Source organism: Platalea leucorodia (assembly GCF_965183815.1).
Source record: "Platalea leucorodia genome assembly, chromosome: 2".
NCBI lineage: Eukaryota > Metazoa > Chordata > Aves > Pelecaniformes > Threskiornithidae > Platalea > Platalea leucorodia.
Window position 1 is genome coordinate 17,601,625 of NC_138824.1, and position 27,823 is coordinate 17,629,447.

Sequence of the window (27,823 nt, forward strand, 5' to 3'; positions counted from 1 at the left end):
GTAGTGGCGCATCCATTCCAGACACTAGTGGAGAGCCCCACTCTCCACAGCCATTAGTGCAGCGCCCATGAAGAACCTCTGCAAAAATCCCACGTGCACAAATATGCAAGCCATGCTGCTAGCTGAAAGTATCCCATTATCCAGATGTGCTGGCCAAAAGCCAAATGTCTTAATTCCTTTCAGAAGGATGGGTGTATAGTTTAATTGCTCCTCTTAAACAGCCTGTTTCTATAAAATGCTTCTACTTTTTGTTGGTAGCAATGGCTAATGAGACCTAACTTGTGGTGACACTAAAGACCAGGTGGTCCAAACACTCACTGGCTGATCAAATTCTCCTTTCAAAACCTCATTTTGAACACAGTCATTGTGCTTCATTGCTTTAAACATACAAAATACATTATTAATTCATGGTTCACACTTTTCTAATTGGTTTTACATGTAAATTATTTCAAATCCAAAAAGGTATAATACCATGCATTTACTAAGGCTGTTCAAGGACCAAGAGAAGCATCAGCAAGGTTCTACCTTTCCATTTCAAATTGGAAGTATCTACTGCACCAAAAAGGCTTTCCAGGGATGTTTTTGCTTACTTTTTTTCTTGGTACAGGGGTGTCAAATTTGTTAAGAAAAACAGAATTCACTCTGAGCAAACAGAGTAATAGGGTGTCACAGAATCACAGAATATCAGGTTGGAAGGGACCTCAAGGATCATCCGGTCCAACCTTTCTCAGCAAAAGCAGGGTCTAGACAAGATGGCCCAGCACCCTGTCCAGCTAAGTCTTAAAAGTGCCCAATGTTGGGGAATCCACCACTTCCCTGGGGAGATTATTCCAATGGCTGATTGTTCTCATTGTGACAAACACAACAGTAAAAATATGCAGAAATTCTACTTGGTGTTGGGAGAAAAACAGAGCCAGAAAAACTGGCAGCATCAGCTACAAATGCTGCATGGCACTTGGAAAGGGCTTTTGCTTCCAGTGTCAAAGCATACTCCAGAGCTTTCGTATTTTCAGTTTGAACTCTTAAGAAGTTTTATCTGCTCTGTCTTTTTATACCTGTTACATGTACTGAAACCAGTAAGAACTTTTATATCATTTAGTTGCTGATACAATTTCTCCCATATTTTTTAATTGCAAAAACCAATTTCCTATAAATTACATTCAGGAAGTTACGACAGTTTGTCTTAATCTGCTTCTGTCTTATAAATAATTGTGTAATCTTCTCCTACTGACATAAACAAGAGTGTTCAGGAAATACACTCACCAGAAACTGCATATACTTATTATTTTTAAACAGTATGCACCAATGATATTAAAGCTGTTCTGCAAAAGCATGCCCACTTTATTATGCCCTGTTCCAGTTAGAGCTAGTCAACTCTGTACGGAAAACACAAACTTTTGCTGAAGAAAGAATGGCACAGCCATCCTGCAGACAAGATTCAAGAGTGATGGAACAGCAGGAATTAGAAATTATGATAAGATGAAAACATCTGAGAGTAAACAGGCGAAGAGCCAACTGTTGCTGTCTCTCCCCACCATCTGAAGTTCCAAATGAAATCACAATTTTTATTGTGCACTTAGAGAGGATCATTAATCCCCAGCATTCCAGTTTTCATACAAGTACCTCGGCTATATTTTTCTGAGAAGCAGTTTTAAATATTTTTTAAAATTATTCTTTACATATTTTAAGTCTAAAAGCATTACTACAACTGTATTTAAGTTCTGCACTGGTACATCACAATGAAAGGCCATGTGTCATTAAAACATATTACAGGTAAATTTTGACAACCAAATACTGTGTTTATAGTCTCAATCCCCAAACCTAAAATTAAACATGCTGGCACACCTGCAATTTTGAATGTTAATTTTCAGGGTGTTCTTTTGTTTGTTTGTTTGGTGTTGGGTTTGGGTTTTTTAAAAGAAAAAAAAAAAAACACATCAGAACCACTGATTATTTTTCTTCTTTCTTTCACTTCCTATCCCGAAGTATTAATCACTAGCTACATTTTACATGTATACACATATATACACAAACACACCGCTTTACTTTTAGATAATTGTCTCTTTTTCCAAGGAATCACTGTCATTTTTAAGCTATTTTTGAAAAGGCCAATCTTGAAAACACGTGAAAAATAAAGAAACATTCCCATTTTTCCCTATTATCATTATTGGAATCAATAGAATATTATTTCAGATTTGTTCCACAACTGATTCCTTTCAGCTGCTCCTAATGTCATATACTTTACTTGTCTCAGGATAATAACCATGCTGCAAATAATTTGTCTGGATAAAGAGCCAGCGTGTTCCATCTTAATGCAGAACTATATGTAATGGTATACAATGGATGATATTTTATCATAAATAAGATCTGAGGTATAAGCCAAGCTGTTGTATTCAGTTTACTTTCTGAAAAATGGTGCTAATTCTTCAAAAATAAGGAAAAAAAAAAAATCACTTATACTGAGCTAGGTTCTCCAGAATTCTCTCTCAGTCTGGACTCTAATGCATTTTGGGGATCCAAATTAAACATCAGACTTTCAATACATTAAAATTTGTGTTCAGATGTAGTTGTAAGAGGAGGTATTGGAAACATAATCATCCTTATTATTTATACTCAGGAAGAATAATTAAATTAAAAAAAGCAGAAGCATTTTAAGTACACAAAGCTCTTGATATTATGAAGGTTTTCACTAAAAGATGAGCCTTACTTAGGCCATAAAGCTCTAGCTAAGTTAACTTTTCCTTGCACTGTAAACCTTCTCCACCAGAGATGCACAAGCAATGGACTGGAGAGTGTTACTCTTACAGAGGCAACAGGTAGCCTAGAAAAAGTTTTCTCCTTTAAAGCATCATTACATCAGTCAGATGTCTACTGTAAAGTGAAATACAGCGTCTGCCAAAATTGAAGACTATTGCTCTACAGATATCTTTCATGCCCAAGAGGCTTCACAGAAGCACAAAATAACCTTCATTACAAAAACTTTGGCAGATTTCTTCTGAGTTTTTTTGCTCTATCTTGAGGAATATATCTATCTTGTGGAATACATGTGTATGGAATTTTATGTGTGTGTACATATCTCTATATCTATCTCAACCACTGTTTTCTTCCTTATGCTTTAAATATATTTATTAAATGAATCATACTAGACTGAAGGCTGATGGACTTTCATAAAAAATTCAGTTATTCAAATGAAGATTTGTTATGCTGAAATCATTTGTTTTCCTTACAATTTCTCAAATGCATGACAGAAAAGCCTGTATTTGTTTCTCTCTACTTTTTCAGAACTTCAGTCTCTTCTTTTAAATACTCTATGATAGTATATAGTTATATAGTATAACCTCTACCATGTTATTTTGCTTTAAGTACCACCTTCTACCCTTCATTCAATTTTGTATTGATTTTGTATTTTAAGCACAATTCATCATTATTAAGAACTGTCTCTAGCAATCGCTCAGCAGAGACTACTTTCTGTCTCCTGCATACTGATTAAGTGCTATGGAACCCAGTAACGGGCTTAGCGTTGAGGTTTTTTCTTACAGGCCATACAGTTTTAAAAGATGCATACACTTATATTTTATTCATCTACCACCATGAACTTGAGTTTAGAAGTACCTCGTTTTGTATCATTCAATATGTTTCCTGATTAAAAAACACAAACAGAATCAAGTCAGTCTAAATGCTAAAGCAAATGAAAAACTCTAATTCTTAGGCAGGGACCATATTGATGTAAATATGGTAAAAGATGGGAAAAAAATCTGAAAAAAAAAATCAAAAAGGCAAAGCACACAAATAATACACATCATAAATTATTTAGAATCATCATAAAGAAGATGTTCTACGTGCGGATTAAAATATAAAAGCAGCTATACTGACTGGATCAAACCAAAGCCCAACATGCCGTCTCCAGCAGTAGCCAAAAGTGAATGCGTAATGAAGAGTACAAAAAGAAAGGATGCCTCCAAGCATTTGCAACTCAGCAATTAAGAGCCACACATAATTTCTGTACAATCCTCAAGGGATTTATTTTTCATGAACTTGTGCAGTCTCTCCTTAAATGTACCTAAGCTTCCAATATCCACAACATCCTGGAGCAACCATTCTGTGCAGAATCACCTTTTCCCCATTTGTTTTCAATCTGCCTCTTGCTCATTTAATCTTTTACCTCCCAATTTTTGTACCACAAAAGCCACTGCAAATGATCTGCCTCAAAGGAGTGCTAATGTTCCAGATATATTTTGTTAAGTAAAAATACAGAACAAAAGTATAAATGACATACTGACAATGGAAGAGGCAGCATCCTCATAACCAATGCACTCAAATCAAGAGTTGTGTAGCACTTTCAGATAACAGAAATACAAACTGTACTTAGAGGTAAACAGTGCACACACGGGAGTTATTTTTTAAATGCTGAAGTCTCCACAATTTTCTGCTGTCTCCTTACATTCAGTAAGTACTCATCTTCATCACCTATCCTAACCCAGAAACGCTATGGTATAGCGGCCTTCTCTTATATAGTTTCACTAGGGCTCGAAGTATAACTTTGCTTTTTTCAAAATACCCATGAAAATTTAGACATAAATGGTGCTTATGTTCAGATGCTTAATTCTATCACAAATGAAATGAAAATATTTAATTCAGGGTTAGTCCCTTCATACAGTCCAAATGCCACTTTTGCATATTCACCCAGTTTTTTGATTTCCATATACTCTGAAGGTTGCCTCTTGCTCAAACGTAAAGACAGAACAAGCACAATCTACATTTTAATTCATCTTTTTAAAAAGGGTCTTTGCATATGCATTTATTGTAGCTGTATATATGTGACCCAAGTATTTAAGCATGATAGCCTTTAAGGCCCAAAATTCCACTTAACAGATGCCCTAATTTAACCGTAACCCTACTAAAATTTAGAGAACTACACGCTTAAGGTAGCCTGTGGTGAACAACAGAGGGGCTCTACCCAAGCTGAGACATCCACGCAGCAAGAGACACACCACACAGGTAGCTTCTGTGTGTGGACTTCGAGGATGCTACATTCATACAAGTCAATGTCTCTCTCACTGAAGCTGAGTACACGAAACCAGTTGAGACAGCTATACATTTTGCAATTCTAGGCATTTTGCGCTTTTAGGTACAGACTTTCCCTTTACAATACACACACAGTCTCTACCCCATGAGAGCCATCTAATCCCATGTGGCAAAAGTCAGGCTTGTTCGGCGTTAGAGTGCTTAAACTGTTATTCTGATCTAATTTCATGATTCAAAATAGAAAAAAATAGGATCGGAATGTTTATTTAATGTTACCAATATAGAAAATATTCTGTGATGCACTGAAGGATATCAGATATTGACACATTTAGAGGTGCGAAGAGAAGAAATATTAATAAATCTACCTTTTACCTCCAATTATCTTCCTGTCTAGTCTGGTGTTCTGTTTCACAAAGCCTTGTTACTGAGGACCTTTCCCAACTTACAGCAGCCTGATACACAGTGGTGTCCTCTCACAGTCCTTCTGCTCACTGCAGAGCAGAAAACTTGTTTCTTCTTAACTGCACATTCAGGCATTAAGCCTGACAACAGCAATGCTTCTTAGCTCTCCTAGCACAACTAATTAGGAAAATACTTACGATAGCCCACCAGTTCAGAGGCTATTAAAAAAAAACACTTACCTTCTTATTTAGGTTTCATATATACGTGTGTGTGTATACATATATATTTGTATTTATAGATATAGATATTTTATTTTAAAAATTAGCTACAGGAAAGAAGTAGGAAAAAGTGCAATTAAGAAATGAAATATTTTAGATGAAGTGGAAACGATGTGGGGAAAAAAAAGATAATGTGGAAAAAATTAAACCGCTTCAGTAAAACAATATCCCGAAACAACATTCCCTAGTATTTTTCATGAAGTACCAAATAAGTAAGACAACAGCTACTCATACGCTTTCAAGAGGAATATATATAAAGTCAAACCTCTTCAACCACACAAATTTTATTGAAAAATTCATATCTCAATTCACGCAAAAGAATTTCATTTATAAAGCTACTCAAAAGCCAAAAACAATTCAAGAACAACTCAACTAATAAATTTTCATCTTTTCTGAACTTTGGACACATGGAAGGCTAGCAGTTGAAAACAAATCAAATGTTAAGACATGCAAAATGAGGGCTGGTAATGAATAAAATAAATGCTTCAATACCATTGAAATATGGTTTAAGACAAAATTACTAATTTTTTTTTCCCCAATATCAAGAAAATCCAAACATGTTTTAGCCTGCACTGAATTTTAATCTGGGGTGCCTTCATACACAGAAAACCTACAACATTATCATTCATGGCTGTTCACTTTATTTACTAGAAACATCACACTAACTGCCAAGAACAAAGAAGGAAAAAAAAAAAAGAAAACAACAACAATCCTCTTCCTCAAGGTAAATTTTTGCTATAGAATTACCCAAGTGGGCTTACTCAGGATGCAGCTATGGAATTCTCTCCTACTTCAGTACCTTTTACAATTTTCTTGCTATTCTAGGTTCAGAAAGATGTATACATTCATGCTTTTTGGCTTCTTTCAGCTGGAAAGCTCTACTTGCAACATCTAAATGCATCACAAACAGCAGGTCTTAAAACCACAGATTACTTTGGCCAAAAGAAAAACTAGTAAAAAAATAGTTTTACGAGGATCTGTACACTTGGTGAAATATCTCAGCTGATAAACGTAAGGTTTTTAAACACCAAACATCAGTAGTCGAAAACTGTACTTCAAACCCACAATTTTGGGGTTGCTTGGGGTAGAATTCTTGTCTAAATCAAATGAACTATAAAAGCTAGGTTTGCCTCTATTCTCACTTAGAAACAAACAAATAAATAAAACCAGGATTTAAGCCACCACTTCGCAGTCCCTTCAGTCTGTAACTTCTTGATCACTTTAAGGCAGAATAAACCAGCACTGCTGTCAGAAGAATTGATCGTGTCCTCTGTACAAACCCCAGCCGCCCATGCACACCCCCTTGTACTAGCACGAGTTTTCATTCAGTCACACAGCGAACTGAATTAGGAAATTGATCCATGTTCAATTAATCAAGAAGAAAAAAAAAAAACCTTCCTAGGGAGATGCATTCAGAATTGCCTTCACTGCTTCCTGATTTATCTCCCCAATTCTCCCAACAAAAGTGAAAATAAGGCAAAGTCACGTTTCAGGACCTTTCAGCATGACATTGGCCATGCTGCTCCAAGGAACCAGAGGCAGACCTGCCCGAAACAAAATGCTTCGTGTTTGTTATGGTAGTGGAGGCAAAGCTATCAAACTTCGGGATCAATGGGACATCCATTGGAAAACTGCTTCTGCGGAAACCGCTTCAGGTATCTTACTTGGAATACAGCTGGCTGAACTGATTGAGGCTGTCACTTCGGTGGTCAATGTTACAGAAAAACTGATTCGTACAGTGTCAAATACACCTTCAAAAATCAGCCTCTCTTCTGTTACAAGATGGTTTCTGAACATCTGTGTTGTTTAGACACACGATGTGATACAGTTGGCCCTTGACACACAGGAGCACCCAACACATTCTGCCTGTGTCCCAATAGTCCAAAATCAGTTTGAAGCTGTGAAACCAGTAAGACTACCCTGGCGACTATCACCGGGGACAGGGCTTAGGACAGAGCAACTGTCAGCTTTGCTGGACTGCTCACACTCAAAAGCCACGTAACACAGGCCAGAAGTAGCCATGAAACTGGCACAGGCAAGGCACATCCATAAAGACAAGACAGTAAGCCTCTAAAATGTACAGGAAGCCTTTCACCCTCTGGAAAGCAAGCCCTAGCAGTAATTAAAACCTGAGTGACTTCAAGTGAACTTGAAGGCTTTCACCGTGGTTTGGGGCGTCTGCCAATTTACTGCAAGCCTAAGAAGTTGAGCAACTTTACAGCAAGTTGTAAAGAGGCTGATACTGTTCTGGCATGATGCAGTTCAAGAACTAACCATCTGCAGAACTACAGACATCAGCCATGTTGTATCTGTAAGGGACTATTTGCATTGGCAAACCATGTAAAGTCCAAAACAGCAGGACTGTCCACAGTCCTTGTTCCCACAAACTAAAGGTTATTTCTGCAAGACAGTTGGACTCTAACATAAAAATAAGCATTCTGAGATAAATAGACCTAAAAACCAAGCTTCTATGTCTGAAATTATGTAAGAAACTGATCCTGAGCTTCAGAGAAAGCCAACATGAAGCTCACAAGGGTAGACATCCCGCACCCGAGACACTTCAGAGAGGAAAGAGCCCTGGTTTTAAATCCCTTCAATCTTCCAAAAAAGCTTATATCAATCACAACACTGAAGTGGTCAATGGGGGCTTAGTCAAGCTTCCACAGAAGAGGAAGAAAAAGAGGGGGCAGCCTAGGGTTATTCACGACTTTTTCCACCATGTTTAAAGGGAATGCAGGACAAGGAGTGGAGGTGCCCTGTTAGGTCCCCAGACCCAGCTTGAGTAAATACGCACACAAGAGTGCAAAACGGAATATGGACAGGCACACAAAAGATAAAAGAAAAATCATAACTATCTTATAGCATATTCATGAAAACAAATTACTAAGTTAACCCCTTTGAGGCTTTAGGACAGCAAGATGGTATTTCCAATCTAGCCAAGTCTATAATACACCTTTCTTTTTCAGTAAGGCTCCTCCTGGACTACTCATGCATTTTTCAGATGCCAGTCCAGAGACAGAATAGGACCCATGTCAGGCCAGAAGGATGCAGACTATTTCTTCTTTGTCAGTTCATCCTTCTGAAACCCCAAACTCTTGCACCACTGAGCTTGGTGTTGCTACATGCAGGGAGGAATCTCCCTGTTGCAGAGCAGCCTATCACTTAGTAAAAGCACAGGCTGTGAGGTCAATTGCCCTCAGAATGAAGAAAGCTGGGTTTTTTTTAATTATTTTTCCCTTCTGAAAATTCAAGTAATATTTACGTTTGGTACTTTTGCAATGACTATAAGCTGTTAGTTTTGAAAATCCTTTAATTAAAAATTAAGATAAAAATCAGACTATGGTTAAGACTAAGGCTGACCAAAATTGTTTCTAAGGTACAGATCTTTATCAACATTTTTGAGGACCACCCATAACATACCCTCTACTTTCCAATTTTAAAATCGGAATGGACTTTTTCCTGTGTAATTACACAACTCCAATCTGCTTTATTCAGGTTTTTTTGTATACACATTATAAACATGCCTAAGAATTGCACTGCAATGAAGCAGAGTCTACCTACACAGAGCTTTTGTAACCTTAAATTCTTGTGAATTCAAGGACTAAGACTTTATACTTCAATACAACTGTAACAATGCAGTCAGCAAGAGGCCACACATGAACTTCCAGTTCAGTCTGTCTTCTAAAGATTGGAGAAATACTAGTCAATGTATGAGGTCTGAGATGAAACCTTTTTGAAAAAAATATTAGTGACTTTTCAAACTCAGCTGAGTTGCAGCTGAATTTTTACTGTGGAATTGGGGTCAAATTGGACAAGAACATTAGTTTTTGCCTAAAAGTCTCCTCTCCATCATGAGGACAGAGCCCATAAATGAAGATATTGATCCTGTTTCCTTGTAGCTATACCAAATTGGTATGGAAAAAGATTACTATACATTTCTTGAATACCACCCTTTAAAAGGAACAACATTTGAAGTGTCAGCTTCTTCACAGACATCAGAGTTATGCAACAGCCAGCACCAAATCCTGGCAAGCTAAGCAAGATGCAGATCACCTGCTTTGGTGCCTACATTAGTCACTGCACAGCTTGAAAGGCAAGACAGCCTAGGTTGCAGATCACAAGGTCTAGGCCTCCTGGGCAAACAGTCAACAACATGACACACATCAGTTTTACTCTTAATGGAAGATATATATCATTGCTGAGGAAATATTACCAGTAAAAAAATCCTGTGGAAGTTGCTAAAGTACAATGGAGAAAGTTTTGTTTACCACCAGAAAATACAATTTAATTTCAACAGTAACTCATCTAAAGTCACACCTTGTAATTTTCCTAAGTACATTTCATGTTCTCTATAATTCAGCTGCTACCTGTATTATACCACTGTGTTAGCACAAAGAAAAGAAGAATATTTTCCCCTTACCTCTCTGCCAGACTTTGCTGGAATCTGCCCTTGAGTCTCCCTCAATTTGCGTGCGTTCTCAAGTTCTGCTTGAAGTTCTGAAGCTAACTCCTTCAAAGAAAGTGGTAGTACTCCATTAGTTTAACCATTTTAAACTTCTAGAGACTTTTATATCAGAATTAACTATTCATTCCATTTCTTCATGTTTTGATTTTTTTTTAAACTCTAATGACACAAAAGACTAAAGAAACCATGTCAATATAGTTCACACAATTCTGTAATGGAAATGAAATAAAAAAAAATTGTTCAGAACAAAGGTATCTAAAGTATAGAAACCTATATTGTCATAAAACCAGAAAAATTATGCTTAAACATTATTCAATTATACTAATAACTGCTTTGTGTAGCTAAGCTTAGATGCTATTTTATGTATAGGAAGCTAAGTAAGAAAGCCTGAACACATCAAGTGTATAACCTTTCCAGGTTATGGCACATACCCTTTTATTTATTTTTATATATACACACACATACACACACATGCACACAATGGGTCTAGGGAAATCTCTCTCATACATTTTTGCCATGCAGTTTCAAATCTCTCTACACCCACCACGTGTCCAACTTTGGCACTTAAGATCTTACTTTGGGTATGAAAATGGACAAGAAGTAGAAAATGAGAACTGTTTTCAGTCTTGTGTAAATTGTTTCTGATGCTCCTGCTCTCTCATCCATCTCTTTATTAAATAAATACAAGCATTTTAGAATATCCTGGTTTACTAAGAATTGCCAGGTGACCCCCTATCAACCTATAAGAAATACAACCATTTATACTCTGACCATTTTGCCAGTTGCATTGATTGGACTCCAACAATCACGCCTATACTTGTCACCCCAAAACTGAGTCATGTGATCAACACCAAGCAGCAAGCCAGTAACAAAAATAGGTTCAGAATTCAGTTGTCCCACATGGTCAACCTTCAGCTCCGGCCACCAGGACGTGCCGTTACATAACCGTCTGTTCTAGTGTGGGGATGAACTTGTTTACAAGCTGCACTTTCAATCTGATCAGAGAAAGTCCGTGAAAAAAAATAACATTTAAAGAACAAGAAGGCAAAGATTAGTTATTTTATTATTTATACTGTGGTTATTTTTTTTTAACTAGGCCAATTCAGAGTGTATCTGTAGAAAAACGTATATATAAAATTAACAGTAAAATTGTAATGTTGGCTTCTGCTACATGATTTTCGTCAAAACGAAACTGTAGAATAATAAAAGAATCACACTCTCCGCACAGAACACTTGTATATTTTTATTCAAATTATTCTTATTTGGTTACTGTCAGGTTGAAAAGAAAAAAAAAAACAAAAACAAACACTTGTGCCCAAACTTTTGTTTGGACAATGCTATTGAAGCTGAGCAGTAGGGAAAAAAAAAAAGTTTTCAAATTTTTGCTGCTCTCCATGAGAGTCTTTGGAAAACTTTCTCCTCCCCAATACTTTATAGCAACTAGTGTATAGATAGCTTCAGTTTTCCCCTGTAGGACGATGTCTTAAAATAATATCTTAAGTGACTAACACCAGTCCCTCACAAACCTATCATACAATTACATTCATAAACATATTTTTTCCTCACTAGTGTATTTTTTCATATTAGCTAGGAAAACTACAGATTAAAACATGGAGACATCTACTTAAATCATTAATACTCATTACGTCTTAGTAGGAAATACACTGCTTGAAGTTACTTTTAATTCACTTTTGAAGTCGATAATACTTCAAATGGACAGGATTTCTAGAAAAGGTGTATTTGTTCAGACTTTGTAAAGCTACATACACACATTTGTGTCTAAAGTATTTTGAAAAAGAATCCATAATATAAAATTGGTTTGAAAAGAAAATATTTATAAAATGAACACTTTCTCCTAACAAAATTTAAATTATGCGATAAGGGCTTTGACAAAGATCAACGCCATGTCCTAATCCAGCAATAAATTCATATGCCAAACATCCTAAAACTTCCCACAAATCAAAGAATCAATGGTTCTCAGGAAATACTGATTTGGCACTTGAAGTCGTAACGTCTTATTTATTACTTCTTAGTGATGTAGATTTTGCTGCAAATATTCTATCACAAGAGGCAAGGTAAGCAGGTGCAATAAAAATTAATCTTTTAAAAAAAATACAAAGGCCCATAGTGATAAGATTCACTTCTAAAAAAATGTTATTTTATTATATCTTTCAAAAAATTTCAGTAACGCTTCCTTAAGAGCAGCTATTCAGAGCAAGCACTTGTAAAACACAGCTTAAAAACTAAGACTATGACCTTGTTATAGTTGAAACTTCCAGGCAGTACTACTGAATGCTATTAACTCACTACAGCCATACTTAATGTAACAAAAAAAAAAAAAAAAAAAAACCAAAAAAACAACTTCCAGAGTTTAGAGTGTTCCACAAGAACAAGAAAAAAAAAAAAGCAGAGAACAACTGGTTTTGGATATGCTGCCTAGCCTACAAAACCTGGGGACCTGAATCCCCTATTCTAGTCTATGAACCATTGCATTTAAAGCAGAAGTTACAGTAAAAGCAGTATCTTCAACTCCTACCTGATCAAATTCTGCAGGACTTTATTTGCTTGAATCAATACCTTTTTTTTTTTTTGTTTAGTAACTAAATCACCATGAGCTTTAAAGAAAAACAGCAGTAAATCATGACAATTTTTCAAAGACATTACCATGTCTCCCATGAGCTCTGCCTTCACAATCCTCGCTCCCAGTCTGTTCATCTCATCTTCACTAAGGACCCGAGGCGGCTCAGCTGTTGATGTATGTCTGTAAAACACCAGCAGCACTAAACCCATAGAAAAACAATGCAGTATTCACCTGTGTAATTAAGTATTATATGCCTACTGTACTGGTACATATGTTCCTATTGTCAAAATAATTGATAACAACATATTATAAAAATATATTTGCAGTCAGAAGCTGCCAAGGACTTTGAAACCAAAAATCTTGAATAAAACTTTTGAGGCATGTTTCCTTTTACTTTTGAGATCAATTAAAATGAAAAGCACTATCTATGAACACTTTCTCAGCATGAAAAAAGAGCCATTCAAGAGCCAGTAGCAGGTACAAGCACAGAAAGCAAGGAAAAGAGGAGCCGAAAGAGTAATTTAAACCCACCCAGTTACTGTCCTTTCTGGCTTTGGTCATGCTTTTACTTCTCAGCTCCACCAAAATCACCTATTTCCCAGTTGTTCTCCTGTACACCAAGTGGCCTTCCATCTCTTGAAAACTACTTATGTGCCCATACTTATCTGCTCACAGTACAATCTTTGCTTCTAAAGACATTATGGCTGATATGGTAGTTTCCATGGAAAATTAACGAGTACCGTTTTTAAAATATGAAGTCTCCCTAGAGAAGCTACAGCTAGTAATAAATGGTATTGTATCTTAATTTTAATATTAAAAGGTCAGTGTATGAATTCTTATGATAATAAATAAGGTCTCTAAGAGTTATTGCAAAGAGGCATCAAACAAGTTTGGCTCTTTAACTCTAGGAAAGACAAAAACCAACTAACTCTGAAAGTAAAATATCTAACACAAAAGAGACATAAGAATACAGTTATGATGTTGGTCCCTACTATCAAAAGGGGGGGGGGAGAGGGAGAGAGAGAGAGAGAGAGTTCACTCACTACTCAATATGGTTAAACCCTGTAGGATTTGAAGAACAGGAGAACGCTGAAGACTGGGTCATCTTTAACTGCCAGATCTCCCCAGCCCTGAGGAAATTACCAAAGTTACTTTCATCTGTTTTGAAGATGCCCAATCCAAAACCCAAAAACTCAGCAGAAACATTTACATTAACTTCATGTGAAACAGAATCTTCAAAGATGAAGTTCTCACTTCTCCTTAACCTATGTTTTTCAAAACAAGGCAGACTACTTCAGTAAAGGAAGCAAGAGATGTTTATTACTTCAGACATGCTTTTTTTAAGCGGCGTTAGCACTTGAATCATCATCTGAACTTTTTGAGACTAGAGACATTGGTTTTTGTTTTGCTTTTTATCTTGTCTCAAATTAAACTCTGAAGCAGTCACATTATTAAGTGTGATTTTCAGCAAATGCTAGCTGGATGGACTTTTCCTCTGGGGAGATCCCTTGGACATCCAATCAGCACTTTTAATTAACCTGTGTCATAACTGTCCAAAACACTTCGATTTATAGGCTGAAGAAACTCTCTCTGTGTTTTAGAGGGGATAAAACTTAAAAGGCACATTGTCAGCGTGAGAGATGAGGAACTGAACCAGCAACACCTATTAATCCAAGCCTTCACGTCAATGAAGAAAACTTTACTTTTTGTAACTGACTGAACACTACTGAAAGAGTACATGTATTACAAGACTTGAAACTTCAGGAAGAAGAAGAAAGTAGCAGCATATAAATTATTCCCAACAGATAACTACCCCACATATCCAAACCTTAAATGTTCCAAGAGCCAGAACAAAAACAGACAATTCCCACTGAAGGAAATGGGAAAACAGGTCATAAACCATCTCAAACACACAGAAGCTTAGAGAGAAGAGTCAGCTTAAAAGAACTTGGAAATAAATAAGTCAATAAGCAGAGGCTATATGGTTTTCCAGACCTAAGTAATCTCCACTTTACTAATAAATCAGCTCAGTAATTGTATTGGCTAACAAACAGAATTAAAATATCAAAGGAGATGCACAATCGGTTTTAACAGTACTAAAGCAGAAAACACATGCAAAAGAAAATATCAGCTAAATAGTTTCTAAGCTTAGTTCTCTTCTGTGAGGAAAAGAAAATAATTATCTTTTCTATCATAATAATTGAATTCTTTGAACTTGAATAAGCAAACCACTTCCGTACACAATCTACTTTCCCCAAATTTGCAGCTCTGTCCAGTTACAATTAGCGTTGCACTTACTACATGTGGTAACCAAAAGCTAAAAGGTAGTTTTTGTACTTGGAATACAAAAGTGATTCACCATTATTTAATAAAAACAAAAAACAAACAAACAAAAAAAAAAGACTAAAGGAGTAGTTGCTTCTTTTAAGATAACAATAACGAGGCAAGGGTATCACTAACTTCTGCTCAATAACTACATGCTCCACTAGGTCTGGCTGGGATGGAGTTTACGTTCTTCGTAGCAGCCGGTATGGTGCTGTGCTTTGGACTTAACTGGTGACAGTGTTGATAACACACCAGTGTCTTGTCTGTTGCTGAACAGTGCTTACACAGCCTCAAGGCTTTCTCCGTTTCTCACTCTGCACCCCCAGCAAGTGGGCTGGGGTGGGCCAGAGGCTGGGAGGAGACACAGCCAGGACAGCCGACCCAGACTGGCCAAAGGGCTATTCCATGCCACATAACGCCATATTCAGCAACAAAAGCTGGGGAGTGCAGGCCTCCAAAGTAGCTGCTGCTCAGAGACTGGTTAGGCATCAGTCTGCCCATGGGAGATGGTGAGCGACTGCCTGCCTCTGCACCACTTGTTTTTGTCTCTTTCATTCATTTGTTAAACTGTCTTTATCTGATACATGAGTTTTTCCTCCCTTTTGCTCTTCTGATTCCCTCCGCAGGGGCGGGAATGAGTGAGCAGCTGGGTACACAGTTGCTTGATGAGGTCAACCCATCACACATGGAAAGCAACACCCAGCTCCCCCCACCCTCCCAAAAAATAATAAATAAATAAATAAATCAAATAAGAACATGGTGCAGGGTCTTCACACGGTATGCCTCACTCAGTCTCTGCATTCTGGATGATCACCAAAACTCTCCTATTGTTAGTAGTTCACTACAGTTAAATAAGTTTCCTGGGTGTCAGAGCTCCTGCTTGCCATCAGCTGTACAACACAGCTGTTAGATCTTGCTTTCTCCTTCTGGAAGTCAAGAAGGAAACAAAACTGAGAATAAAGGTAGACTTACTAAAGGATAATATGTCATTTACACAGATTATTTGCTGTTAATCAGTGAAGTATTTGTTTTGGGGTTTTTTTTGGTTTTGTTTGGGTTGGTTTGTTTGTTTGTTTTTTTAAAAGTGCATGATATCTAAGATGAAGGATAAGACTCTAACCTCTAACCACACGTAATCATGTCTTTTTATGTGTGCAAAAAAGAAACTTCTTAACAGGGTGGGGTTTTTCCAGACATATAGTTCTAAGTGCATATTTTTATTTTCATGGAGTCTGTGCCTGAACTGCAGTGCAGACGCACTCTCCCAGCTCACCACAGCATCCCCCCTTACATGAATATCTACGCCTCCTTATGGAAACCGATGCGCTACCCACAGCAGGCAGGAAACAACTGAGGATTGTGCAGGCCTTGTACCTCAACAAAGTCATGAATAAACCAGGACTCAAGAGCCGAGGAAGTCTCATAGGCTCTAGCTCAGACACACCATGAATCATTCTAATCAAAGGTTACAAAAAGTGCACTTAAGTGATAAAGCCCAGGCACTTCAGGGAAATAACTATTTGGGCAATATCTAGAAAAACAAACAACAAAAAAAGAGGATCGCTAAATTTGAATGTCTAATAATGTCTCACACATCACAGGTTTAATGCCACAAGATCTTTTTTTCAGAGCAACTAAAACAACTATAAAGATATATATTCCTCATTTTCCAGCAAAATAACACCTAGGCAAATACTAAAATAAACAACAAAACAAGACATGACAAACCCTTATGAGTGGGATTTCTCATATTCCATAAAAACTATTTGTGCCAGAATTGGGAACTACTCCTGCCATGATGTGTATTCAAACTCATGCTTTTTAAAATAAATAAATAAATTAGATTAAGTGAACATCATGCAAACAGTTTATCTTCCTGCTAGCCAAGAAAACGTAAATTTCATTGGCTCCTATCAAAGTAGAAAATATAGCAAGTAAAATCTGGAAAAACTACCCCACTATATTGTATACAATATAAAGAATTGTGTAGACTAAGCTGGCTGTTTCTGGTTAGCCATGCAGTACTCATTTAATCAACAATTTTTCCTCGCAAATACACAGTGAGGTATCTGCAAGTACTACACGTAGGAACAGTTATAAATAAAATAAATAATTTTAAGGTATTGTCTTGTCGTTAGAATCCAACAATTAAACATTAAAAGTAAATTCATAACCCCGCTATAAGAAGACTTCTTTCTGCAAATAACTGACATAAGCATATAAGAAAGAAGGCATTACACTTGATTATATTTCATCAAATGCTGTTTCCAACTAAATCATATCCTCCTTCTTACATACTCCAACCAAGAATATTTACTTGTCCAGCTTTCCCAAGCAATTAAATAACACCATCCTGACTCTAGAAGACTTTTGCACATGCCTACCTATTATTGGGAAGATCTGAAGGAAAGCATTCAGAGTAATAACCGCACTATTCCTCTCACTGGAAGAACCAGCAAGCTGGTAATACTGGAGAACAGGTGGCATTGAGTAAAGCAAAAGCACAGTTGTCTACAACTTACTTTTCTGGCCACCTCTCCTTACAACGTCTCCATGGTCTCTCACTAAAGCAAATCAGGCAAACTGAAATTCCTGCCACATATTAGTTTGCCTTTCCTTTCCCACTCCTATTCATCTTTCTTCTTTTCCACAGAAAATGCACTTTTCTAATCAATACCTTCTACTATTTTTCATATGCTACTACTTCAGCATATGAGTTCATCTCACAGGTGGCAAACCTATCCCTGCTGTATTCATTATTTCAGTTTTTAGTCAGCATTTTCTAACATTTCAAGTTTGTCTTGTATAAATTCAACAACAGTTAAGACATTGCTTTGCAGGTTTTTTGCCTAAGAGGCCAATTTTGCTGCAGTGTGAACTAACATTAGAAAGAAGCAGAAAATAATCTATCATTAGCAATTCTCAAATATGCTGAGGAGAGAGGACAAGTAGGGGGTGTTCATTCCTTCTACAGTGGTCTGTTTTAGCTGCTCCTAGCCAGGAAGTTAGCCTCCTCCTAACTAAAGAGACTTGATATGATCAGATCTAATACTGTCACAAAGAAGATAGAGTTTCTGGTATACTTTGCCATGAAAAATACAGCAAACAAAAGACAAATAAAGATGTTTTGTAAAATACCTAGAACACAATGTTTTACTGTCAGATGACGTTTGTTTCTTCTCAGGGATATTGCTTGGGTACTCCTGTTGCAACTTCTCTTTTTCATCACTTGGAGTTCTTTCCCAACTACTGTCATCAATTTGTTCCCTAGTACCTGATGATTTTTGATCAGACATGAATTTCTCATTGTTATCTTCTGCATGTGTTTTGGTCCACAGTGCAGTATCCTCACTAGGTTTTTGGAAACAGCTGCTCAAAGAGCTATGAACCTGCAGTTTGGAAGAGGACTGCTGTGACTTGTAGTCTCTAGGTGCACTGTAAGATGATAAATCGTCTTCAGAAGGTTTCAGAAATTTGTGTTTCACATTGCTTAGAGATGAACTCTTTTCCTGACTTCGTTTTTCATCGGAGTGTTTTTCTGCTTTGGAGCTGTAGCCTCTCAATACTGAGTCCATGCTACTGTGTCCACGTTCTTGGTCTTCTCTTGACATCTCTCTTTTGCAACCTTTGTCTTCTTGCGCCCATCCCTTGCCATACTTGTCCCTAGTATAGCCCCCAAACACGTTCCTGTTTCTATCATCTTCATCTCGTGTCTCCTTTTTCATATGCCGTTCGTTCTTCTCTTTCTCGCTTTCTGAATAGTCAGTTTTCCTCCATCTTCCACTTCTATAACAATTTTCCCTTCTGGATGCAACTTTTTCAGCTTCTTCTAACCGTGACTGAAATACCTCCATTGACTATAAGAAAGAATAAAAAAAAGTCATACTGCTTTTAAGGGTATTGTGAAGCTCCCTACGAAGTATTACAAAAAAGGCACCATTCTGTGAAAATGAGTCACTGTGCAAAGGGCAAGGCATGAGCCATGGAGTGGAAAGGAAGACCAGTATGAAAAAGGGAACTTACAGCCTCATGTCTAAGATGCTCTGTTGGGAAGGCTTTCTGATCCTTTCTCTTGGACTACTTCTAACTTTCATCCCATGGCTCTAAAGCAAAGTGCTAAAGCACTCCCGGGAACAGGGATGAGAGCCTCAGGACTGTCTTCTCCTGGCAACCTGGAGACTGGGGGCTTGAGCCAGGGAGAGAAGCTTCCTCTTTCTTACTTATGAACTTTGCATTTATGCTTACCAGATGCTCAGTTTCTATAGAACCAATGGACGTACCCACTAAACCATTTTACAACCTAGATAAACTCTTAAAAACACAGGAGAGTGGGTTCAAAAGCTTTAGCTTGAACCAGGCTTTGAACCCCTGTCTGGCTTTCTGGACAAATACTCTATCCATTAGGCAATTATGCAAAATGTGGACTGTTCCTCTTCCTTCTTCTGAGCTGAATTAAAAGCCACCAATTACTTCCCCCCCGCCCCCTCAAAACATTACATACTGAAGCAAATCAGGCAGGGATCTCTTTCAGTCACTATCCTGTACTTCAGCAGCCAGAGTTGTTCATGCTGTTTGAACTCTAGTTTCTTGAGAAAGATTCTTAAAAATAATATTCTTTACAATCACTGGCACTGAATAATTTCTACCAGCACTGACCATGTTGGTTTCATCACTCAGGAGTGACTACAATTCAGTTCAAAGACAATAGTATGAAGTCATACTGTCTTATCCAAGATTTCCACAATCAAACCAGCCTAATCAAAAAAACCACAAAAAACTCAAATGTAACGCTATGGCAAAGATTTAATATCCCACACCTTTGACTAATGCTTTTAAAGACAATAATATAATATGTAGGGGAGGCAGGCTTTAAAAGAGTTAATATTGTTATGGCACACTGTTCTATTAAAAATACATTTTGAAGACTTTTAAACCCTTCAGAAGCAAGCAGCTTTCTCAATATATCTCAACTGAGCAGATCACAAGTGACCAGAAGATTCATATTTCGTAAAATTTGACACAGCTCTCCAAATTACCTTGGCATTATTATTATTCACAATGTGCATTATTATCTGCTACATGCAGGAGAATAAAATATATTTTCTAGTATACACCATAATTTTGGAAGCAGTTACTTTGTAACTGGGATCATTTGAACCTCCTTATGTAGAGGATAAGTACTGTAAATTTGCTATAGGATCCCATATATTAAAAAATATTAAAAAATATTTAACAAAAAAGATCTAGAAGGCTGGGTAGCTTTAAACTCTTCATCACTTGAGAGAAGCTTCAGAAGCTGCTTTTTCCTTCTTCTTTCCTAATATCTTACACTACACATTAAGTATTTGTGCCTTTACGTGAAAGTAACCTTTTCCAAGCATCTATTAGTATGAAAAAAATTTAACTGAATATCCTTACCCCATATCTCTCAGCTACAATTTCCTCAAAATTTCGTTTCTCTCTCTCAGCCTGCTCCTTCATCCTTTGGTATGATTTTCGTAACCAACTTAATCCAGCATCTTCTACCATTGTAACTAAAGTAGAAAACAATGAGAGGTCATAGTTTTATATCTCAGTAGTTATTCCTGTTTAACCTTACTCTGTATGTGACATTAAACCTTCACCTAAACTTAATGTAAAAATTCAAGGGGTGCAAAAGAAAAATAGAAAGAATATAATAATACAATTACATGTTTTTATAAGTTAATGCTGGATATACCTCAGAAATACCACTGATTTAATTTAAGCTTCTCCATTTTATCATAGAACACAACAAGCAGTTTCCAAGACAGGAGTGGCATATGACAAGTGGTGGGGTTTTTTATGAAATTAAAGAACCTTCTTATTGTGTCCCTTCTTTGGCATACCCCTTACATACAAACAAGCGCATTCCCCTTCTCAGAAAATTAATGAGTATCCCATTGCTTTCCATCTGAGAAGCTAGCAGAGGTCTTAACATTCAGGACACATATTCACTGATGCCTGTCACCTCTTACAGATCGCTGAGCTCTGTGACTCCTAAAGTGGGCATGAGGCTAATGGTTTGCAGGACAGACTGTCCACAGGGAAAGGCTCCCAAAGAGAAAAGCCAGGGACCCTACTGTTCCCTGTTGACAGAATACAAGGACCCTTCTTATCACATAATAAATGCTTCATGACATTATGAAAAACGTTTTTCTAACTGCTCTTGCTGGAAATAGGCAGAATAACCCTAGGGTAAGGAAAGAAGTGAAAAGGTTACAGAAATAGTATTTTTCACAAACTGCATCTGTAATGTACTTCATTTTAATGTGACTCAGAATTCTGTGGCTGAATATTTCAAAACTATAATTTGTGTAATGGAATGAAAGGAACCAAATGAGATGACAACAATTTATCTTGTCTTGGTTAAATCATGCTTTCCTTTAATTAGTTCAAAATAGAGAATTTCTGTAAAGATACTGAAGGTCAAACCGCTCAAGATTAAAAACCAGTGAAGAGAAATTCTGCAAAACAGCATACTATGATATTAACCCAATATTCAATACCGAATTTTCATGCAAATTTTACTTCATTACATGTTATTCATAATCCCTTTACATCAACATTAGTAGTAACTTGTTAGCAACAGAGACCAGCGACTGGAGACAGAAATTTAAGATTATTACTAAAAGTTGCTGTTTACCTTTTTTAACTGAAGCTGCTTCATCCTTCTCTGGTGGCAAACCTGTACCACCATCTTTCCAATAGGGATTGAGTTCTCTCTCAGACAGCATGGCCTAAAACAGAAATTATTTTAATGTACGCATAGCATATGGTTTGTATTTTCTGGAATATTTGAAAAATTTTATGAGACCTGTGTGGGACTAGAACAGCTTACTCCCAACTTGTGCTATCTAAAGTCAGGTAGAAATAAACACAACTCTCCATCCTGAGTCAAAGCTCTCAAACATCTGCTTAGTTGGCACCCCTATTACAAAGAAGCAGTTTTACTGTTTGACTCCATTGCCAGTGCAGCAGTAATACACACTTGCGTCTGAAGCACTGCTGTTATGGGGGCTCTTAGTTTTACCTTGAGTTACTGCTTTTCTCCCTCAAACTAGATTGCTAATTGTGGTTCTGTCAACTGACTTCTCTGGAAGCAGGCAAGGAAGTCCACTGGAGAAAAAAGGGTTGATCAGGTATCCCAGCACTGACAAAATTTTGAATTTGTCTATGTTATATCGTCAACTCATCACCACCACTGGCATGCTGTATGCATCTGTTGTGCACATGGTTTTGGGTATCAAAGAAAGGACAGACATTCTGGTGTGGAAAACACAAAAGTATAAACCTGCATGGAGAGCAAGTGGTTGGGTGGGAGAGTCTATAAAAATCATATTCTTCTAGGATCAAGAATACACGTAAATTGTCATTAACCATATAATACATGCTGACATTCTGGTGATTTAAGATCTCCACATTAAGTGGTCCTTTAACAGTTCAGAAAAAGCGTTCAGCAAAAAAATATGTGGGGGAAAAAAAAAAAAGAGATTAATTCCTTCTCAAAAGACAATAACCAAAGTGCCAGATACTACACAAGAAAAGCGCTCCAGGTCACTCTGGTTCCTAGCCACAACACAACTAATTGGAAAACCTAACAGCAACAAATGGCCTACTGTGAGATGTGAGGACAAGTAAATAGTAGATAGTGATCAGCAACTATGTTTTCAGATCAGACTAATTGCATTTAAGGAGCTGAATGAACAAATGAAGCAGCCAGCAACTGTATGTAAACAGAACTAATTTAATGACAGCAACCCCTTCCCCAGGTGGACCCTGATCCACCCATGTGTTCATGCACAACTGCGGCATGAAAGGCACAGCAACTGCTCTGAATTCTTTCTTCAGGAAAAAACAAGCCTCAGCACCCTACGCTTTAACACAGTAACTTACGTAAGCTTTTATCACACAGAACAATGGTGCTCCTTTTACACACACCATGGGGAAGAAGGACAGACCAACAGTCTGTAATTGTTAAGTAAAATATTTAAGAAGCACTTCAAATATTACCTAACTCACTACTAACAAAACTGGCTTTCTCCTTACCTAGAAGACAGTTTAAAAGCTTTTCTCCACAAGATAAGCCTGTTGAATGAACACTTCCCATCCCAAACAGAACAAATAACTGACCAATTTAATTAAAGTCACTATCACACAACACGTTAGGCATTAGTTTAAAAACTATACAAGAACTTATGTATTTGAACCAACTCATTGGTTCATTCATCACACAAAATTTAGTAAGATGCAGAAAAAAGCTGATACATTAATTCCTCGTACCTGCTCAAGTTCTTGAGCTTTCTGTCGTTCCAATATTTTTTCTTTGTGTCTTTCACCTCTGACAGCTGCTAATGACGTGGTTTTCAATGACGTGAAGTCTAAATTCATCCATTCTTCTCTCTTTAAAATAAACACAAAGAAGACACTAGTAAACATGCAAACCGTACAGACTACTTATTTGCTTAAACGAACACTGTACATCTAGGCCAATTCCTTTTCATCTTGCCAATTCTGACTTCATGACCTCTTACATCTCTTTTAGTGTATACAAAATCTGCAATCGCTAATTGAGCATAGTTCATATCTCAGATATCCAGGCACTGACTGCACCCTCAAATTAAACAGTTACACATGTAAAGTCTTTGAGCTGTACCCACAGTAAAAGGTAGAAAACTGCATTTACAAAACCTAAGCCAGACCAAGGACATTTTAAAAATGAGGACTACTCTCTAAAGAAAAACAGACTATAAAAAGCCTATATATACACCTACTACCTTTATACACACAAAACCTGAAGCCTCAAAAGAAAGCAGTGACATACACATTATAAACAACTACTCTACAAAAACAAGTATTTGGAACACTTCTGTGGATAGTATAGGAACCAAAATGACAAGATTATGCCTATTTTGAAACATGCCCTTGCAGAAGAGTCTTCATATCTTCAGTAGGGTTCAAGTCTGAGTTGTCAATCTGAATAGATCCTGTATGTCACACTTTCTCTGTTATTTAAAAATTATATTAGGCAACACACCAGAGAGTTTCAAGAGGTGAAACACAGCATTTCACTTCTCAGATCTCCTCTGAGAAAGAGAAGGAACTGAAAAATAATCTATCTTCCAGTGATTCAATAGTATCTATGCCCACATTAGCAAGCAATGTGGATCGACAGAAGCGGATGTGCATGGGACCTCTGGAGGTCATCTGGTCCAAACCCGCACTCAAGCAGGGCTACCTAGAGCCAGTTGCCCAGGACCACATCCAGACAGCTTGTAAATATACCCAAGGATGGAGATTCCACAACCTCTCTGGGTAACCTGTGCCAGTGCCTGGTCACCGTCACAGTACAACACTGTTTGCTGCTGTTCAGACAGCACCTCCTGTGGTTCAGTTTGTGCCCATTGCCTCTGGTCCTGTCACTGGGCACCACTGAAAAGAGCCTGACTCTGGCTTCTACATAGGCTTCAGATCTGCGGTTTGCAGATTTTCTTTGTTTCTCTTTTTTTCTTTTTTCCTTCCCCCTCAAGTAAGCACTCTGGACTAGTCCGAGACTGGTCCCCTTGAGCGCCTTAGGTGCACTTTGAGAATGTACCTTCTAATTTAGTTTAATCCAACAGGAAACGAGCTTACGTGCTCCAAGACTTCTCCATAATGTGAGCCAAAATACAAAAATGGATGACCAGGAAATTCCTTTCAAAAGCACACCCTTCATCCAAAAATAGACAAGCCCAGGGCACACGTTATACAAGAAATGCTTGGAAAAAACTGGTTTTGCAGTATAAATTATCATGACATACATAAGGATTTATATTTCATTACTTTATACTTTTCCAAGAAGATAGATATGATTCAGAGATCCTTTTTATACCTCTTAACAAGATGCACAAATTCAGAACAAGAAACAGGGATTTTTTCAGGAGTGGAATTAGACACTAAATTAAAAATCATCATTTCATACAACTGAGGATGACATGTAACTACATTTATGTTACTAAAATCACAGCAGTTCATTTCAGAATGACTCCATTTTCCAGAATAAACACTGCTTACCAGGCACAGAATTCACCTAGGGAGATCAAAAGAAGCACTGATTCCATAAATATTGTGGCTGAAAAGTTCTACACCTCTCTTCCTTATATCGGTTTAAGCACCACAGGAGCAAAAATTCATTCAACTGTAGAACAGCCACCGAAATTATGCAGAAAAAATAACACATCTAGTCAAGATCTTTAAGATGACCTCTTCAAGAAAATCCAACTAAGTTGCTAGAGCCTCAAAACATGATGAAAGGAATCGGTGCTAGGTAACTTTAAGTGTACTGCCTTGTTAAATACTAAGCAACTATTATCATAGAATCATAGAATGTCCTGAGTTGGAAGGGACCCACAAGGACCATCGAGTCCAACTCCTGTCCCTGCACAGGACAACCCTCAAATTCACACCATGTGTCTGAGGGCATTGTCCAAATGCTTCTTGAATATTGTCAGGCTTGGTGCCATGACTGCCTCCCGGGGGAGCCTCTTCCAGTGCTCTGCCACCCTCTGGGTGAAGAACCTTTTCCTAATGTCCAACCTAAACCTCCCCTGGCATATCTTCCTGACGTTCCCTTGGGGTCTATTAGATAGAGAAGTCTTCCAATGAATGAAATGTAACATTTACCTAGTTAAACAAAGACATTTGTCTGTAAAATAGGTTTAGTTCAACACATTGCAAAAGAGCTGTCAAGAAACCTAAGCACGTTTCACATTTGGTCATGCCGAATTTATTTCTGGAGTAGTTATCAGACTGCTCACCTGCAGGGAGGGTTCTTTCACAGCATCTGATTGCTTGTTGACCTTCCAAGCCTTTTCTGTGTTATCTGACTGTGACACATTTGACTCAACCCATTCAACTGAAGAATCCTAAAAACAGAGTTTAATGTAAAGAATAATAATGACACCTTAACATACTATTATATGTTGATAAAATGCAATACTTACCAAGTATATTGATAACCAAAATTGATGCTGATTGCTAAGCATTACTGATATAATACTGTTTATTATTTTAAAATACTGATAATAAAAATAGAATATTGATATTCCCATAGGAGATTGTTACTTCATGATCAAAACATTCCACCATACTTCATGAGCACATCACAGTATGTAACACTTGTTCATACTGGCAGTTTATTAGCATAACACTGCTAAAGTTAAAACTATCAGAATAAAACCAAAACTAATTGTTTTTATGGCATTACAAAAACAAAATTTAAAAAAATCTAAATTCTTTACTATGTTTTACATTAGAAAAGTAAAATCAGTAACACAGTACAATATAAAGCACTGTACATGCTATCTTCCCCTCTTTTCATATCCAACTTCTTACACTTGCACTTGCAAACAGTGTACTGAGATTTTACACTTGAAGCAAATAGGACTCCGTTGAAGAGAGTTTCTTTGGTATTTACATGAACCTGTCATGGGAATAACAAGACTTTGGATCAAAGGTATCAGCCAGAACTGTGCTGTATCCAGGGACTCACTGATGTGATCTGAGGGGTTTTGAAGACTCCCATGGGAAGTGTGGGACATTTGTGGCTTAGGTTACTTCCCACACTGAAGAGCATAGTTCAAGTCTGATATCAGTCCCTGGAAAATAAATCTCATCATGCTGCATGTTCCTTCACTCAATAAAAGAGACTCTCTGAAAAGAAAAAAAATCACAGTGCTACCTGACTTGTACCACAATGCTCTGAGGATGTTTTACACACAACATGGCCAGAAAGCAGCGCCCAGATTTCTAATGCAGTCTCTGTACTGTTTTGCCAGAGTGCCCCTCAATATGAAGGCATCTGTTTATAGATTCAAATGCACAAGTTGGAGCCTTCCTTCAGACCCACGTACAACTCCCATATTGTTGGGAGTTTCCACGGTTGAACATCCAAGGAAAAAGGCAGCAGTAACTCATGCTTAAAGTCAAAGTCAAGTATTTGCAATTTTAGACACATCCTTCTACCATATATCACTGACCGCAGGGAACCTATGAATTTTTCCACTCTATCATAGAATAATGATTTTTTTCAATTTCTTTCTGCTGAGAAACTATAAATCCCTTAGTTCCTAATAAGTGAATTCAATATTATAAAATTCACAAGCACTCACATAACAGCATCTTTTAAATTGATTAAATGGTGCCGGTTTTAAAGATGTCATTTGAAGCATTTTAAAGTTTCTTACTTACCGAAGAATTATCAAGTAAGTCATCCTTCTTTTCAGATTTTTGTTTCTTATTTTTCTTCTTTTCTTTCTTAGCTTTTTTTGAATGCTTATCCTTTTTCTTTTTTTTCTGCACAGAATGTTCCTACAAGTAAATGTTTGTAAATGAGATCCAGTAAACCAAATGACCCACATACAAGAAAAACAATCACAATCTACTTACCAAACCACACTGAAAAAGGTAAAATACGCACAGCTGGACATAGCTACATTTTACTTCTACTACCCTCTCTCTCTTCTATTGGGGGGGGGGGGGGGGGGTGTGCAGGCATGCCTCACATTTATAATCAACTTTTCTTCCCCCTCTCAATATTTTTTTCACTGGAACTAACGCACTATAAGTATACATAGACTATCTTCTACTCTACATTTATTTTGGTCAAATCTATTTCCTCAGGAATCACTGCATCATCAATACACATCTGTCCTTTGTTGAAATAGCTGCAAAGATTTCCACGCTAAAAGG

At 37.3% G+C, this 27,823-nt stretch overlaps 1 protein-coding gene across 3 annotated transcripts in view; it reads right to left on the bottom strand.

Moving 5' to 3' along the window:
- Window positions 1–27,823, bottom strand: part of CWF19L2 (CWF19 like cell cycle control factor 2) — an 85,167-nt gene that overhangs the window by 43,038 nt on the left and 14,306 nt on the right. For all 3 annotated transcript variants that reach the window (XM_082333460.1, XM_082333461.1, XM_082333462.1), the window contains 8 exons: window positions 27,323–27,442; window positions 25,891–25,998; window positions 23,378–23,497; window positions 21,741–21,834; window positions 20,495–20,610; window positions 18,215–18,933; window positions 12,835–12,931; window positions 10,126–10,215 (listed from right to left, as the gene is read on the bottom strand). In XM_082333460.1, coding sequence (XP_082189586.1) covers window positions 10,126–10,215; window positions 12,835–12,931; window positions 18,215–18,933; window positions 20,495–20,610; window positions 21,741–21,834; window positions 23,378–23,497; window positions 25,891–25,998; window positions 27,323–27,442 — 1,464 coding nt within the window. The remainder of the gene's footprint in view (window positions 1–10,125; window positions 10,216–12,834; window positions 12,932–18,214; window positions 18,934–20,494; window positions 20,611–21,740; window positions 21,835–23,377; window positions 23,498–25,890; window positions 25,999–27,322; window positions 27,443–27,823) is intronic.